Raw genomic sequence first — 16,365 nt, 5'->3', positions numbered from 1 at the left:
TTAACCAGGAAATTAACGTTCTTAGAATTGACAAGACGGTTGACCCTGAGTGGTCAGCTAAATATCTACAGTGGATCTAAAATATTAATAATTAATCATAATTAGTTATGGTTAATTATTCATATTTCCCCATGAGCTAATCCGCTACACCAGTTTAAGTGTTTATGTAGTATGTTAGACTAGTTTAAGTGTTTATGTAGTTAATAAAGTCTTACTTGTATCACACTTGACGTTGTTCATTGTTTGCTCATAACTGGAGTCACTTAATCATGCAGATTTATGCTACAAGCTCTGTGTAGAATTGTACAGTAAGAAAGTAATTTCCCTTAACCAGGAAATTAATGTTCTTAGAATTGACAGACAGTTGACCCTGAGAGGTCAAGTAAATATCTACAGCGGATCTAAATATTTATAATTAATTATAACTAGTTATGATTAATTATTCATATTTCCCCATGAGTTGATTCGCTACAATGCTACCCTATCTAATCTACTCTATTCCAAACAATTCTATACAAATCTACCCTTTTAATATTACTCCATATAACTCTACTCAATTCCAATCTATACTGTTCTATTTAACTCTAATCTATGGCACTCTATACTTTTATACTACACTACTATACTCTACTTGATTTTACTCTATTCTGCTCAAATTTACTGTGCTTCAAACTACTATACTACACAATGTTCAACTAACAAGTGCAAGTCAACTAAAGTTGCATGAGTTCTGATCTTTGATCCAAAACTAGAGACCAAAAGCAGATCCAAGTTGGAGGCATTTCAAAACATATGTGGAAATCCAAGGTGATTTAGAGCCAATTATGCTGGTATTTTTGCGTCTTTGTTCATAGGGACTAAGCACTGCTCTTATGGCTACAGGGGGTTCATTTTTACTGTATGAGGTAAAGTTTTTTCATTGGGCAGCCAGCAGTATAGTTATTGTTGTTTTAATGACCTGTAATAAACCAGTGGACACCAGCCAGTGATGTGATGTGTTGTGTGCTAAGAGCAAATGTGTGATGCAGTGAACAATCAGAAAAAAATGGGTTTATTTTTATTTTTACATTCATATCTAACCGCATAAATGTAAGAGGCCAAGGGCATAAATGCACATGCATGTTGTGCTAGGCAGAGGATTTTGCAAGTTGTGTGTTAAAGCTTTGAAATGTGCTTGGGCCTACATAAGAAAATTACTGTTGTCACCTAAATTATCTATATTAAGACTAATTATCCATTAACTTCTCCAATGAGATTAAATTTCCAAGAGCAGACAGCAAGTGTGTGTGCGCGCTTGTCAAAAGAGTCTCTGCCTGACTTTGACAGAGCTGAAGGTCAGTGGTAATCAGAGCCGGAGGAGGTGACAGTCTTTCTGATTAAGACAGATTGCACAGTGGGAGGTTATCAGTGTTTGTGCAGGACTCATCTGTCCTTCACTCCCCCTCTCGGCCTTAACATTTTCCTTTTACTTTACGCCTCCTGATTCCCTCTCTTATTAAATTTACCTGCATGATGAATTCTCTCCGGCGAGGCATTCCTCTCTCTGAAAGCAGCATATATTCGGGCTCCTTCTCCTTTTTGGCCTGTTGAATCTGAGCCAGTCTGCTAATAGGGTTCATGTCCTGTCCATACTCTGGTCCTGTCTGAGAGAGAAATTGAGAACTAAAAAGCAAATGAGAACAAGGATGAGAGACACAGATAAAGCAGCAGAGGGACAGATGGATGGCTGGTTAATGTTCACGTCAGTAACCCTGTCAGGAGAATGGCAAAAGAGTGAATGAGCGTGTGTGAATGAGTGACTGACTGAGTGAGCGAATAAATTTGGATTGGGTCTGTCAAACTCCAAAATTACAAAGATTTTCAATGAATATTTTATTAATTTCAATCTGTTTATCACAACAAAACAAAAACAAAACAAAAAATTGGTATGGCTCCAGAAGATTTAGAATATGTGTGTGTGTGTGGGTACAGTGGAGATCTAAATTAGAGAACAACCAACACTTTTCTAAATTTCAAGGTCACTGCTTGGTCCTATTTGAAGTTTTCCTAACAGGAGTAGAAGGGCAGTTTTTTAAGTTTATTTCATAAATTAATTGTATTTTGAAGTACAGTATAAAAACTTAAATATTTGAAAAATAACTCTGATCAAAATTAGAGAACACTTACAGATACCGCCAAGTAATAGGTGATAATCTGGCACCTGGGGCTAATTTCCTTAATTATATGACAAACAGTTTATATTAACTGGCAGCATTCCTCCAATTTTCACTGAGATTGTGAAAAGGCAGCCTGCTCTTAGGTGACTGAAAGCCTGTGACAGGAGGTTGTCCATATGAAGGCTTCAGAAGGGTTCATATTTTTTTCAAGTGAATGCTCGAAATACATTATTTAGGTAACACTTTACAATAATTAACTAACACGTTAATACACTTTAATACATTAACTAACATTAACTAATCGAACCTTATTTTAAAGTGTTAGGCTACAATTACTTGTTATTAAAGTTTTTTTTCTCATTTTGTCTCTCATAGTTGAGGTATACCTATGATGAAAATTACAGGCCTCTCTCATCTTTTTAAGTGGGAGAACTTGCACAATTGGTGGCTGACTAAATACTTTTTTCCCCACTGTATGTGTTCACAAAAACACTGTTAAATTAAATAGAAAAGCAAGCAGGTGTGCATGATTTGGCGTGGCAGCCAATACAAATAATAACCGTTTTCTTACCTAAATCCTGCCTTTGGACCAGGCTCTGTAGCAGAATCACATCTGTGCTTCTGAAATTATTATCTTTTTCTATATAGTGTAGTAGCTGCTATGTCTGTGTCATACGTGGCTGCTTGTCAAGCATGAAAAACAAAAGTTTTATTTAAATTCTGAATATATTATCGTATACAGCATGCAAAGAGTGCTCCCTTTAAATTTATTAAAAACTGTCACTCATTCATCACAATCCAACAAAGTTTTTGTTGAAAAACTTTTTTAATGTCTTTGTTAGAAAGAAGTTACGCACATGATAGAACTCAGCACTGGACAAAAAACGGTGACTGGAGCAGTGAGTGCGTGGATTCCAACCTAAACACCTCTGATTGGCCATTGCGCTTTAGAAATCAACAAACATGTTTGTGATTGGCTACATTGCTCACCGCTGCGAAAATGCATTGTAAAATCATTTAACGCTTTCCAAAGCAGAAGGGCAGATACACTGGATTGTATGCCAAATCTATTTTGTTATGCTATTATTACGAAGAAAACACATCCTAGACCATGAGTTATGGGCAGCTTTTCCATCTAAAAGCAATCAAAAGCAACAGCAGGCAGTTGTAAGAGTAAGACTATAATACACGCTTAAATCAAGTCCGACCGTCCCCCTCGGTCCGAAGGGGGGCACAGGGATGTCCGTGGGGGGGCCAAGCCCCCCCTCTGGCGCCGGGCATGGACCAAGCCTCACATCAGCAGAAAGAATCAAAAGGCTAGGCTCATCTTTGCTGAGGAGCATGTTGTGTGGACAAAGGAGAACTGGTCCAAAGTTCACTTTAGTGATGAGAGCAAGTTTAATTTATTTGGGTCAGGTGGGAAACATTTTGTTCTCAAAGTAAGGGCCTGTACACTTCCTACTAATTTCTGACAGCTGTAACCCTCCAATATTTTAGTTGTAATCTTCTTTCGTGCTACAGTTGTTACTGTTCTCTAATTCTGATCACTGTGTTTTCCAAAAAATAAAGTTTTTTTTTTTTTTTTAAATGCCTTGATTTTGTTCTCAAAGTAAGGGCCTGTACACTTCCTACTAATTTCTGACAGCTGTAACCCTCCAATATTTTAGTTGTAATCTTCTTTCGTGCTACAGTTGTTACTGTTCTCTAATTCTGATCACTGTGTTTTCCAAAAAATAAAGTTTTTTTTTTTTTTTTTAAATGCCTTGGTTATTTTGTCAAACATGTAAGTGGATAAGTGGTATACCCACAGCTAATATTCCTTCAAATTTTGAGCGATGAAGATTAACAATATTTTAGAGAAAATCATGTATTTATAGATTGTTCTCTAATTTTGGTGTGTGTGTGTGTATATATATATATATATATATATATATATATATATATATATATATATATATATATATATACACATACATATATATATACTCCTCCCCACTCACAACTACTGCTTCTGTCTCATTTTTCTTGAAAAGAATTGCATTTATTTAGACGCAGAACGTCTTTATGACCATATCAAACAGGAGACTTTCAGACACGCACTCTTCACCTCAGTGCCAGGCGTTAGTCAAACGAGCGCGCAAAAGGTACAGGTGACGAGGGAACTTCAGTAGAATGACAGTGAACTGAGGTTAGATGACACATCGTCAGGCCATATGTCCGCAAAAACTATTTTTACAATCATGAAGTTACCAAAAAGGCGATTAAAGCTGCCTTAAAACCTTGTGCATGTATGTAAGTATCTGTTATATACGAGTCACATTTAAGAACATGTCTCTGAAATGCAGTGGTTTTCAAAATTGTCCTGGAGCACCCCAGCACATTCATCTAACACACCCGATTCAACTCGTCAGCTCATTAGTAGAGACTCTAAGACCTGAAGCATGCTAGAAAAAGTAAAGAGTTTTGAGAAAATACGATGCGTGTCAGATCCATGTCAGGTTCAGCTGCGACAGCTCTTAAAGCAGCCAAAATAACCTAATAACCCAGCTGCTGTTAATCAAAGAACAAAAGAAAAAAAGAGGAAATCAATAACTTTTGTAGCTTTAAGGATTCATCTATATTTAATTTAGAATTTAGTGTTTGATAATTGTATTCAATTTCTGTATATTCCTACTTGCTGAAGGGCACAGGTAGCTAAATATGACATTTATGACAGTGAACTGAGGTTAGATGACACATCGTCAGGCCATATGTCCGCAAAAACTATTTTTACAATCATGAAGTTACCAAAAAGGCGATTAAAGCTGCCTTAAAACCTTGTGCATGTATGTAAGTATCTGTTATATACGAGTCACATTTAAGAACATGTCTCTGAAATGCAGTGGTTTTCAAAATTGTCCTGGAGCACCCCAGCACATTCATCTAACACACCCGATTCAACTCGTCAGCTCATTAGTAGAGACTCTAAGACCTGAAGCATGCTAGAAAAAGTAAAGAGTTTTGAGAAAATACGATGCGTGTCAGATCCATGTCAGGTTCAGCTGCGACAGCTCTTAAAGCAGCCAAAATAACCTAATAACCCAGCTGCTGTTAATCAAAGAACAAAAGAAAAAAAGAGGAAATCAATAACTTTTGTAGCTTTAAGGATTCATCTATATTTAATTTAGAATTTAGTGTTTGATAATTGTATTCAATTTCTGTATATTCCTACTTGCTGAAGGGCACAGGTAGCTAAATATGACATTTATTATAATGGGTTTATGTGAAGATTGTTTAAAGTTCACTTAAATTAAAAGTTCTTATTTTTTTAAATCTAATAAATATTAAAATGTATAGCTCTCAATTAAGCAAAGGCAGCACAACTGTTTTCAACATTGATAATAAGAAATGTTTCTAAAGCACCAAATCAGCATATTAGAATGATTTCTGAAGGATCATGTGACACAAGACTGGAGTAATGGCTGCTGAAAATTCAGCTTTGTGATTTCAGGAATAAATTACATTTAAAAGATATTCAAAACTGGTGTTTTAAATTGTAAGAATATTAAATTGTAATAATCACAATATTACTTTATTTTTTAACTTAAATTATATTGACAAGAGAAATTGAGCCATATGCAATCACTGGTTGTTGGTACAGTAGCTTTTGGAATTTACATAAGGACAAAAACACAGCCTTTATTTTGGCAACTTCTTTTGATGCTGCTAGTAGCACAGAAATTACACAGTTTACATTTAGACTTCCCAAAATGCATCCCATAATAATGCATAGAATTCTAGTGAACTAAAACATTGATATAATATTCCAGTAACAGCCACCACTCTGGAATCTTAAGGAAGCAGCACTACTATTGGATCTGCTCCTAAGTCAACCCACCTTTAATACGGTCTTGGGCCGCTTCTTGTAATGCACTTTGGGTTTCTCCACAACAGGAAGGACTGGCAGTTTCTTCAGTTCCTGTAGGATGGAGAGGGCCGCTCTCTTTTTGGAGAGTTTCTTGCTATTCCCCTCACCCTCGGCTGAGAACTCTCCCACCGTCACACGTGTGAGGAAGCTCTTCATGTGCGGGGGTCCGCTCTCTTTCAGCACCTGAGGGGCATGAAATTAACACGTTACATAAGAGAACACACATGCATGCAGAAGTGGGAACAGCAGTCATTCCAGTCACGCTCCCTTTCTTTCTGCCACTTAGGCCATGTCTGCTGCATGCTTTCTTCCTCCTGCCCTTTACCACCTTCTTTCTCGACGATGGAAATGGGAATACTGCTAATTAGACTCACTACACTCAAACTGTCCATTTTAACAACCGGATCAATAACTCATATGGGGAGAGAGATCACTGGAACTTGCGAGACTGCAGTTGGTTATTAAACACACACACACACACACACTGAGTATGAATATATGAATATGAATATACATGAATATGCAGATGCATAAATCATAGCACAGTTCAAGCATAGTAGTGCAGCATTTTAAAGGAAAATAGGCTCATTTTCCAACTCCCCTAGAGTTAAACAGTTGAGTTTTACCGTTTTCGAATCCATTCAGCCGATCTCCGGGTCTGGCGGTAGCACTTTTAGCTTAGCTTAGCATAGATCACTGAATCTGATTAGACCGTTAGCATCCCACTCAAAAATTACCAAAGAGTTTCTATATTTTTCCTATGTAAAACTTGACTCTTCTGTAGTTACATCGTGTACTAAGACCGACGGAAAATTAAAAGTTGCGATTTTCTAGCAACTGGTGCAGCGGGCGCAATGATATTATGCAGCGCCTGAAAATAGGCTAACTTCCATCAACATAACCAACTACACAAACTTAGTGCCGGTCACGTTGGAAGTTACCTAGCTGGGGACTATTTTCAGGTGCTGCATAATATCATTGCGCCCGCTGCACCAGTTGCTAGAAAATCGCAACTTTTAATTTTCCGTCGGTCTTAGTACACGATGTAACTACAGAAGAGTCGAGTTTTAAATAGGAAAAATATACAAACTCTTTGGTCATTTTTGAGCGAGATGCTAACAATCTAATCAGATACAATGATCTATGCTAAGCTACGGCTAAAAGTGCTACCGCCAGACCTGGAGATCGGCTGAATGGATTCGAAAACGGTAAAACTCAACTGTTTAACTCTGAGTTGGAAAATTAGCCTTTTTTCAAAAATAGTTGAGTGTTCCTTTAAGTTAGTTCATAAGAATAGGTGTTTTTCTTTATGCAAGACAAAAAAAAACTACAGAAGAGTCGAGTTTTAAATAGGAAAAATATACAAACTCTTTGGTCATTTTTGAGCGAGATGCTAACAATCTAATCAGATACAATGATCTATGCTAAGCTACGGCTAAAAGTGCTACCGCCAGACCTGGAGATCGGCTGAATGGATTCGAAAACGGTAAAACTCAACTGTTTAACTCTGAGTTGGAAAATTAGCCTTTTTTCAAAAATAGTTGAGTGTTCCTTTAAGTTAGTTCATAAGAATAGGTGTTTTTCTTTATGCAAAACAAAAAAAATTGGTAACACTTTAGTTTAGGGACCAATTCTCACTATTAACTAGCTGCTTATTACAGTATTTCCCACAGACGTACACTCTATGTGTGGTGGCATTTTTCCTGGGGGAAATATATGTATATAATGTGAATATAAAACAGCAGACGAGCTTATTGAAAATGCAAATTAATTCTCTGCCAGCAGGAGGTGCTTTTGGAGCGGCAGAACTAGCGGTTTCCCTGGTAACGGCTGTAATCAAAGCAGCGCAGTGCTCATAAACGCTTCTTTATCAGGCATTACAGGAAAGATCAAATTAAAATTACATCAAAACTTTTCTGAAGACAATCCGTTCCCTTCAAAGATGCATTCATATAAAAACACCCGTGCTACGTTTTGGCTTTTGAAACGTGCAGAGCTCATGTTTATTCAACAAAGTCAAAGCATTTTGGAAAATCTATTTGTGGCAGTCAGTGTTGATATTGTGGCGGGCAAACGCTGGGAAACACTGTTATTAACATGCATATTATTAGCATATTGGTTGTTTATTAGTACTTATAAAGCACATATTAATGTCATAGTTAATAAAAATTAATTAAAGCTAAATAGAAATATTAAAAAACAAAGACTAATACAAATGATGAAAGCATATAACACAACTACTAAACCTTAAATGAAGGACTAAAATTACTGAAACTGAAATAAAAATAAATTAAACCAAAATAGAAATATGAAAAAAACACAAATAAAAATGATAAAAGAATATAACAAAATTACTAAAACATGAATTAGAATTAACTGAAAGTATTAGTTAAAATATTAATAAATACTATAGTCGTATATACATAAAAAAAATATTTTAGTTTTTTTTTTGGCTGACCAATCAGAGGTGATTATATTCATTTAAACTGCATCGTTGTGTGTCTGTATTTTGCACGGACTGGTCATCCTCTATTCTGCTACTACTATCCATTTCTCACTGTCGTGAGAAACCGAAATTTAATGTAATGCACATGTAATCGTATTTACTTCCTGTGACATCATCAAGATGGCCAACAGAACAGGTGAGCTCTTCAAGAGCAACACTGGGGGGATTGAGTTTCACACAGACGCACATACACACAGCTGAGGGTGGGCCTCTGTGTGCTCAGTCAGAACTGAAAGTTATCCGTCTCCAGAGACTCCCTCCTCACATCCTCTCTTCACACACATGACAATTCTGGCATTCATTCAAACATGTGACAGTCCAGTGAAGCAGGCTCAGCTGAGAGGAGCCACATCCCCATACAAAACTAATGAAGATTATCACGTCCGATTCAAATACCGTGTATAAATATTCAAATATTCATCCACTTTTCTACACAATGGATGAAGAGCTCGAAAATGGGTGAAAAAAAATGGTGAAAAATAAAACAGAAGTACCACCAAAGTGGTCCATATGACTCATGAACTATATTCCAAATCTTCTGAAGCCACATGATAGCTGAACAGACAGAAAAAAAGTAGCAGAATAGAAGATGAACAGTCAGCACAAAATAGTGACACAGAAATGTAGTTTGAAAATCGCTTTCGAAAACTATAAATATGGGCTGTTTACACGGTACTTTTTTGGTGCTTTTGAATCTTGACCGTCCCAGTTCCCATTCGCCTTTAGTGTTCCAAAGAGGAAAGAAAATCATCAGGGTTTCAAACAACATGAGGGTGAGTGAATGACGATAGAAATGTCTTTTCTGAGAGAACTCTATCTTTAAATCTCATGACAGTTGATTTGAATGATTGGACACGTAGACAAACATCATTAATCTTCATCGGTAAGCTCCAGATCCTCAACAATCTGGGCTTTCATCTGAAGATGGCCAGGAACTGAGAAACACTAGAGAGCTCTGTGCATTTCCCGCACACTTAACAGAGCGGCATAACCCAATATTTACTAGGCCTTGATGTGGAATGCATTTGATCATCACACTTAGATGTTACATAAGAATTGAGAGAATTCCTCTGGGTGAGCCTCACTATAATGAAGTGACACAATTCTGCTACACTTCCCTCTTGGAAATATCAGCATGTCGTTTTCAGCTCTCTTGCGAGGATGAGGTGTGGGGAGGAAGGAAAAGGACTTAAAGCTGCGAGTCCATCATTGAGGGAACTCCCACACGGTCTATTCCATGGGCCGAGAGTGGAGATTTAGCTTGGTTACATCAAAACTGTACTTAGAGTCACTGATGATTATACAACTAACTCAATTCAGTTCTGAAGTCAGACGAGAAATTCCCAGAGAAAAAGAGACCAAGACTCCAATGAGATGTCAACTTCTCTGCGATTCTCCTTGATGAGAAATTTCTTAGAGACTCAAATAAAAGGGAACTTTTTAATGTAGATTACCGCTTCCTGAGTCCCAAAATAAGGCATAAAGATGATGTAATGCAATCTATTTTTGTTGAACAATGGAAGAATTGGAAACACTTCTTATTGTCTGTTGCAAATTACACAGTTACTGACTTGGCCACAATCTCCAGGAGAAATTCACACAAAAATGAAAATTGTGTCATCATTCCCTCATATCATTCCAAATCTGTATGACTTACTTTCTTCTGTGAAACACAAAAGAAGATATTTTGAAAAATATCTCAGTGCTTTTTATCCATACAGTGAAAGTCAATGGGGTCCAACATTTTGGACCCCATTGACTTTCATTATATAGACAAAAATAGTTGAAATATTCTTCAAAATATCGTCTTCCTGCAGAAGAAAGTAAGTCAAACAGATTTGGAATGACATGAGGGTAAGTAAAAGATGACAAAATGTACATTTTTGGGTGAACCATTCCTTAATACCTTTATATCATTCTTATTTTGTGCTAGTCTAATAGAGGTTGCCGATGAGGACAAGCTGTGGTAACTTTACCAACTACACCAACAACAAGTCAAAACGGCCTGGTAACTCTCGAGCTGGCCTCCTGACACAGTTTCCATGGCAGCTAAAACACTGGAGGTAGGTGGGTGGCAGTTCCAGCCGGTGAATGAGTTTCATCGGTTAAACGAGGACTGTGAGGAGGTCTTGGCACCGGGGCCCAACTCACTCCATGGCGGCAGACGAGGTTGTGTTGTCTGCAACAGATGATATGACATCCTCAGGCAGTGATGGGGTTTCAGCAAGTGTTTGATTCTTGTGTCTGACGGTGGCCAGTTCCTCTGTCTGCTCTCTGTCTCGCATGGCTGGCAACAGAGATCAAGTTGTAGGAAGGAATCGCTGTAACATGAGGTTGATCATTCTTCATCCCATGGATGCGAGGTGAGATATAGTATTAGTGAGACCGCCGTGTCCTCAGCCTGGTGAAAAGGCAAGATACCAGGCCAGGGTGGGACAATGGCAAGAACTGATATAATGAAGAAAAGCTCTTTTGTATGGATTGTTGATGTGTATTCCCTGGGGGAAGGTACTTATGTACAAGATGGGTGGTTCTTGGCGCGAGTTCCCATTCTTGAACCTCTGTAAGGCGTCACCCACGACAAGAAACTGTGATTAATGTATTTGTTCTTTGAAGTTGGCATCTGTTTGATATCGTCTGACACTGACAAGAAGGTGAGAGTGGTCCTTGATTTCATATGAGAACAGGTGAGACACTGTTCTGGTTGACCTAAAGGGATAGTTCACCCAAAAATAAAGCTTCTGTCATCATTTACTCACCCTAATGTCATTCCAAACCTGACTTTGTTTCTTTTGGAACACAAAAGAAGATATTTTCAAGAAAGTTTCAACTGTTCCTTTAAGGGCAGCACAATTAATCAAAATAAAACCGAGATCATGATATATCTTAATGCGATTACCAAACTGCAAAGGCAGCAATGTAATTGAACACATGCACTGCATGTTTCAGAGCAAAGCATGGCACTGTGTTCATTTACACACAAGCAGCTCATGATTCAGTGTTTTCAGTGCCTCAGAGCAGCTCAGTTCACAGTACATCACAGTTTTTTCCCCCAAAATCTTGCAGCTCCCATTTCCATCCATATAATGAAAGCCAGTGGGGTCCAAAACAACACTGGTCCAAACTGACATTCACTTTATTGAGAAAAGAACAAGATACTATATATATATATCTCTTCTATTGTGCTCCACAGAAAGTAAGTCATACAGGTCACAAGTCATAAATTTGAGTACATCTTTTTGACGTACTTAACGTCTTTTTTTTGTTATTTAAAATATTACATTTAGATGTGTCCCACATCTTTGACCAAGAAATGGTTTAATGGTTTCTTTCTCACAGAGTAACTGTAATATCCATGTTTGTGTGCTAATTGAATCGGGAACAAAAAAACATTTCCATTCCAACAAATAGCTGGGGAGAAAATTCCTGAAAAGATCTAACAAGGTTGAACCAAGTCCAGGCTCTCACAGATGACTTACACTCAAAACTTTAAAGAAAGAAAAAAAAGAGCTACAGTGTGTCCAAATGCAGTTAGATCGGGGTCCCCAGATGTAACAGATTGCATGCAAATGGAGAACGCACGTCAGGAAGATTCTGGTTGACCAAAGCCAAGTAGATGACTGCAGATTGTGAAGTTGGAGACAGCCGTGGAAAATCACGTAAGATAAACATGGATGCAGTAGTAGTCAGGCTACAGAGACCCTCAGACTTCCTCTGGTGTTTATATAGAGCGTTGAGGTTTGTGTTGATTTGAAGCATCTCTGATACAGCTCTTTAATGAAGTGCTGATTTTGAATGGTGTCCAAATCACCCTCCTTCCCACAATAAACACTTTTAAGTTTTAAAGCAATTACATTTACCAGATTTAACGGATGATGACATAGCTTCACCAAGAACAAGCGTTTAATATAATCACTTGCCCACTTTATCCTCTTTATTTGAAGCTAGTAATTTTCAATTTATCGAATGAACGGATGTCTAAATATATTCTGTTGGATGTTGATTAAATTAGAATGAACACTTGAAGATTAGGGGGAAAAACATTACAGTTAAAGAAAAACACTTGCTCTGTTCCAAAACCCATTGAAACATCTATCTAGACAGTATTTAAGGCATCATAGGCATGCTCGCAACACAAAACCTGCACCAAAAGTTTCATCTTTTTTTTTTGGATGTCTAAGGCAGCAACACACACATAATACACTAAAAGGCAATCCCAGAATGCACTGAGACAAGTTCAGAGGGAAAAAATTAATCGAAGACGGAAATATTTTATTTGTTATCAAACTGAATAGATACAACTTTCTATTCAACTATTATTTATGTGTGCAGTGTATTGTTATGCTTGGAGTATAGCTTTAAAAGCCTAAACTCCTGTGTGCTTCAAATCGGGAACGCTATACATTTGAAGGTCCTGCATATGCAATAAGGATGCTTTCTTAAAAGCCAGCTACCTATGTAGGCAGCTCGATATGACACTTTAGGGTTTTATTGTCTAGCTGAGAAAAAGGGTTAAAATTTCAAAAGCATACAACTGTTTTGGAGTACAAAGAAAATGTTTAATAAGCTAGATAGGGTCACTAGAACTGGAAATAACTGTGCAATGAAAATTATTGTTGAACTAGCCTTATTAGTGTTACATACCTTTATTTTCTCAATTAAAGTAGCTAAGTTTACCTCAAAGTTAACAGGCAGGTTCCTCTTAAGGGCGATCTCGTAGACCAGGCTGATCTCGGATTTGCTGGCATCGCTGTTCTCCTCCGTTTCTTTCTTCTCCTCTGAACACTGAAAGAGTTCAACACAAAACAGACCTCTTACAAAAATAACTGTTACATTTTATCCAGTATATTGGCCTTTTTGAGAAATGGATTCTGTGTATATTACTTTGATTTTACAAAAAAAGATGTGCTAGACCAACACTATTCCCCCTAACAGAGGTGTCCAAAACAATTGATTACTTATTCAATAATTTTGCAATGTTCGCGGGCTCCCAATATGCATGGCAGCATGAATAAATTATGCATATAATATGGTCTCTGTTTAATGGCTTTCTTGTTGTTTGGAGCTTTTTTTATTGATACATTTTTATTGATCAAATATGTAAATTAAAAACAAACTTAAACATAAAAATAACTTTTTGTATGTAAATTTTTTTTAATATTTTTATGAAATATGTTTAACAAGAAATCTGTAGTTGCTTTGACAAAAGATGTGCTGGCTGAGCAGGGACATTTTGCATTAGTGAATAAAAATGGCTTTTCGCAATTATTATTATTAATTTTTTGCAAGAACTCACAAATCTCAATGCATAATGGCGCCTTAATTTGATTACCTCTTTTCAACAATCCCTTTATTACGCTACAAAGATTTCTGTTGCTGACCTCAAATCAGCCCCAAACCTACATTTAACCCACTAACAGAATGAAAACCTGCCAGGAAGATGTTAAGAACAGGCTGTGTGATCTCAACCCTGATGGTGAGTCTGCTTCAACGCACGACTGCGGTTTCTCATGTAACTCTGAAAAAAAAGAGATGCTTCTGGTTTTGTTGAGTTAAGATTCTGGAGAAAATGGCTTGATTTTGTGAGAAGAAAAAGCTTTCAAACTGATCCAAGAGCAGTTCCCTTAGTTCCGATTAATATCTTATCAACTACTGTATAGACTATACTATAGCTGCAATAGAACTCTCACACAAGTTCCAAACGGTGACTTTTAATATGATCCCTGCAACATATTATCTTGGGTCACCTCCATTACATTTCTTTTCAGAATGAAGAGTGTGTTCTCATGTAACACATGAACAGGAGTGTGTGATCTAAGAGCACTCGATCAAGTTGTGTTTTTTTGCAGACATTCAATACTGTGTTCTCAGTGCTTATAGCGATCACACGGCATGATGTCATTGTGTGTTTCCTTCAAACGCCTGTTAATGATGTCTGGGATGGAGAGCCGTCAGGTGGTCTGGAGAGTGTGATACTTTGTGTGACAGTCTGCGAAGGTTTGTTTGTGTGCCCTTCTTAAACTGATCTGACAGGTCACAAGCTAAATTTGACGTTGTCACATGTGGTGTAATGATCAAAAAGCACAGAGATTTGGCTAAAATATCAGTTTACAAACTCTGTTTTGGAGTTTAAAAGGCACAAAAGAAGTAAAAGATTCACACAACTAAAGAGTTCACATTAACCAGAATTTCGAACAGACTGATATCTGATTTCCTCAGACTGCAAATGCACCCTGACGAACCTCAAGCACAGCAATCCCACACTTTCTAACTAATGATTCCCCATGACTTTTCCAGTTGTTTGAGATGACTAGAAAGGGATTTAAATAAATAAAAAAATCAAGATCGCACTCACAAAAGAGTATCTTCTAGCTCAAGTAGTACTTTTCTGACTGGAAGTAGAATTTATATTGGCTACAGAAATTTCCATGACTATTATTTTTTATTTTTTTATTTTTTGCCATGATTCCAACATTTTCTGGGACCGTGGGAACCCGGAAAATAGCCTTTGTCCCATGATTTATACATAGTGTCAGGCTAACAGCAAAATAAAAATATATGCATGCATGCATAAAATTTTTTTTTAAAAACTAATAAAAAATTTTCAAATTCATATTATATTTAGTTAATTTTCATATTATTAGGTAATAATAAAAAAATAATTGGAATCATGGATATAATAGTAAAAATATAGTACAATTTTAGTTTCAGTTGTGGGAAGTTTCAGGCTAACAAAATAATATAAATAAATGAATATTAAAAAATAAGCTATATTACCTGTATAGTTATTAAAGACCTGTACAGTGTTAGGCTAACATGAAAAGCAAAATAAATATATTAATAACAACTAATAGCACTTTTATATTATTATTTTATTGTTGTTGATGTTGTTATCAGCTTATAATGTATAATAAATAACGTATAATAAATCTGGACCACAGATGTAGAAATATAAAAAAAATAGAGAACCTCCCACAGCTATCTGGTCCTTATAAATGTCAGTCATTAAAACTATGTAATTGCAAAGAGTTGTCTTTGCTAATCTTGCAAAATAGAAAAAAAGAGAGAGAAAAAAAAACGCCCCCTAAAAAAAACTTTAATTATTTTGATATCCTTGATTTAACACAGAGATTTGTTTATTTTGAATACACATGCGTTTTATGTATCAACAACATCTGAATCTATCAGGCTGAGCCTCGGGTTTTTTAGAATCTAAAAAAAGAAGCCATTGATTTAAAGTGTAAAGACCATCGACTTTCGACTTATCCGTCTTATATTCAGGGTCTAGACTTTGACATGTCAATAATACACCCACAACAATAGGTGGCGCCAAATACGCATACAACGAATGTGCCATGAAATACGTAACGTAATGCGTGTTGTAAAGATCACGTGTTATTTTTTTTTTTTTAGGGTTACTGATAAACTAATGTAGTTTGATTTGTATTAGTTATCTATTTTAGTTTTAGTTACAGTTGTAGTAATGTTGTAATTTTATTAGTTTTTTATTAAGCCTATATAGGTTAGCCTGATGGGACCAAAACTCTCTTTGTGATTTTAAAACGTAAGACAATACCCAGATTTGAAGACTACAGTAAGATTGAACTTCTACTGTTAATAAGATTTTGGTAGGCTACTATTAGATGGATAGCCTAAATGTCCTAATTCAGATGGGTTACCCTGTTTTTTTTTTTTTACGGTATATCAAAAAGTGTATATTTTTTTTAAATGTGATTATTGGTACATTTTACCAGTTTTTACCATATTTTCAAAAGAAAAATTAAAATAGGAAAAAC

At 36.5% G+C, this 16,365-nt stretch overlaps 1 protein-coding gene across 1 annotated transcript in view; it reads right to left on the bottom strand.

The window, feature by feature from the left end:
* Positions 1-16,365, bottom strand: part of stau2 (staufen double-stranded RNA binding protein 2) — a 167,243-nt gene that overhangs the window by 95,849 nt on the left and 55,029 nt on the right. The window contains exons 7-9 of the mRNA XM_016244403.1: positions 13,247-13,354; positions 6,034-6,246; positions 1,506-1,643 (exon numbers count right to left, since the gene is read on the bottom strand). Of these exons, the coding sequence (XP_016099889.1) occupies positions 1,506-1,643; positions 6,034-6,246; positions 13,247-13,354 (459 nt within the window). The remainder of the gene's footprint in view (positions 1-1,505; positions 1,644-6,033; positions 6,247-13,246; positions 13,355-16,365) is intronic.

This window comes from Sinocyclocheilus grahami, unplaced genomic scaffold (assembly GCF_001515645.1).
Source record: "Sinocyclocheilus grahami isolate Dianchi unplaced genomic scaffold, SAMN03320097.WGS_v1.1 scaffold716.1, whole genome shotgun sequence".
Lineage (NCBI taxonomy): Eukaryota > Metazoa > Chordata > Actinopteri > Cypriniformes > Cyprinidae > Sinocyclocheilus > Sinocyclocheilus grahami.
This window is presented reverse-complemented; position numbering and strand designations above follow the sequence as displayed.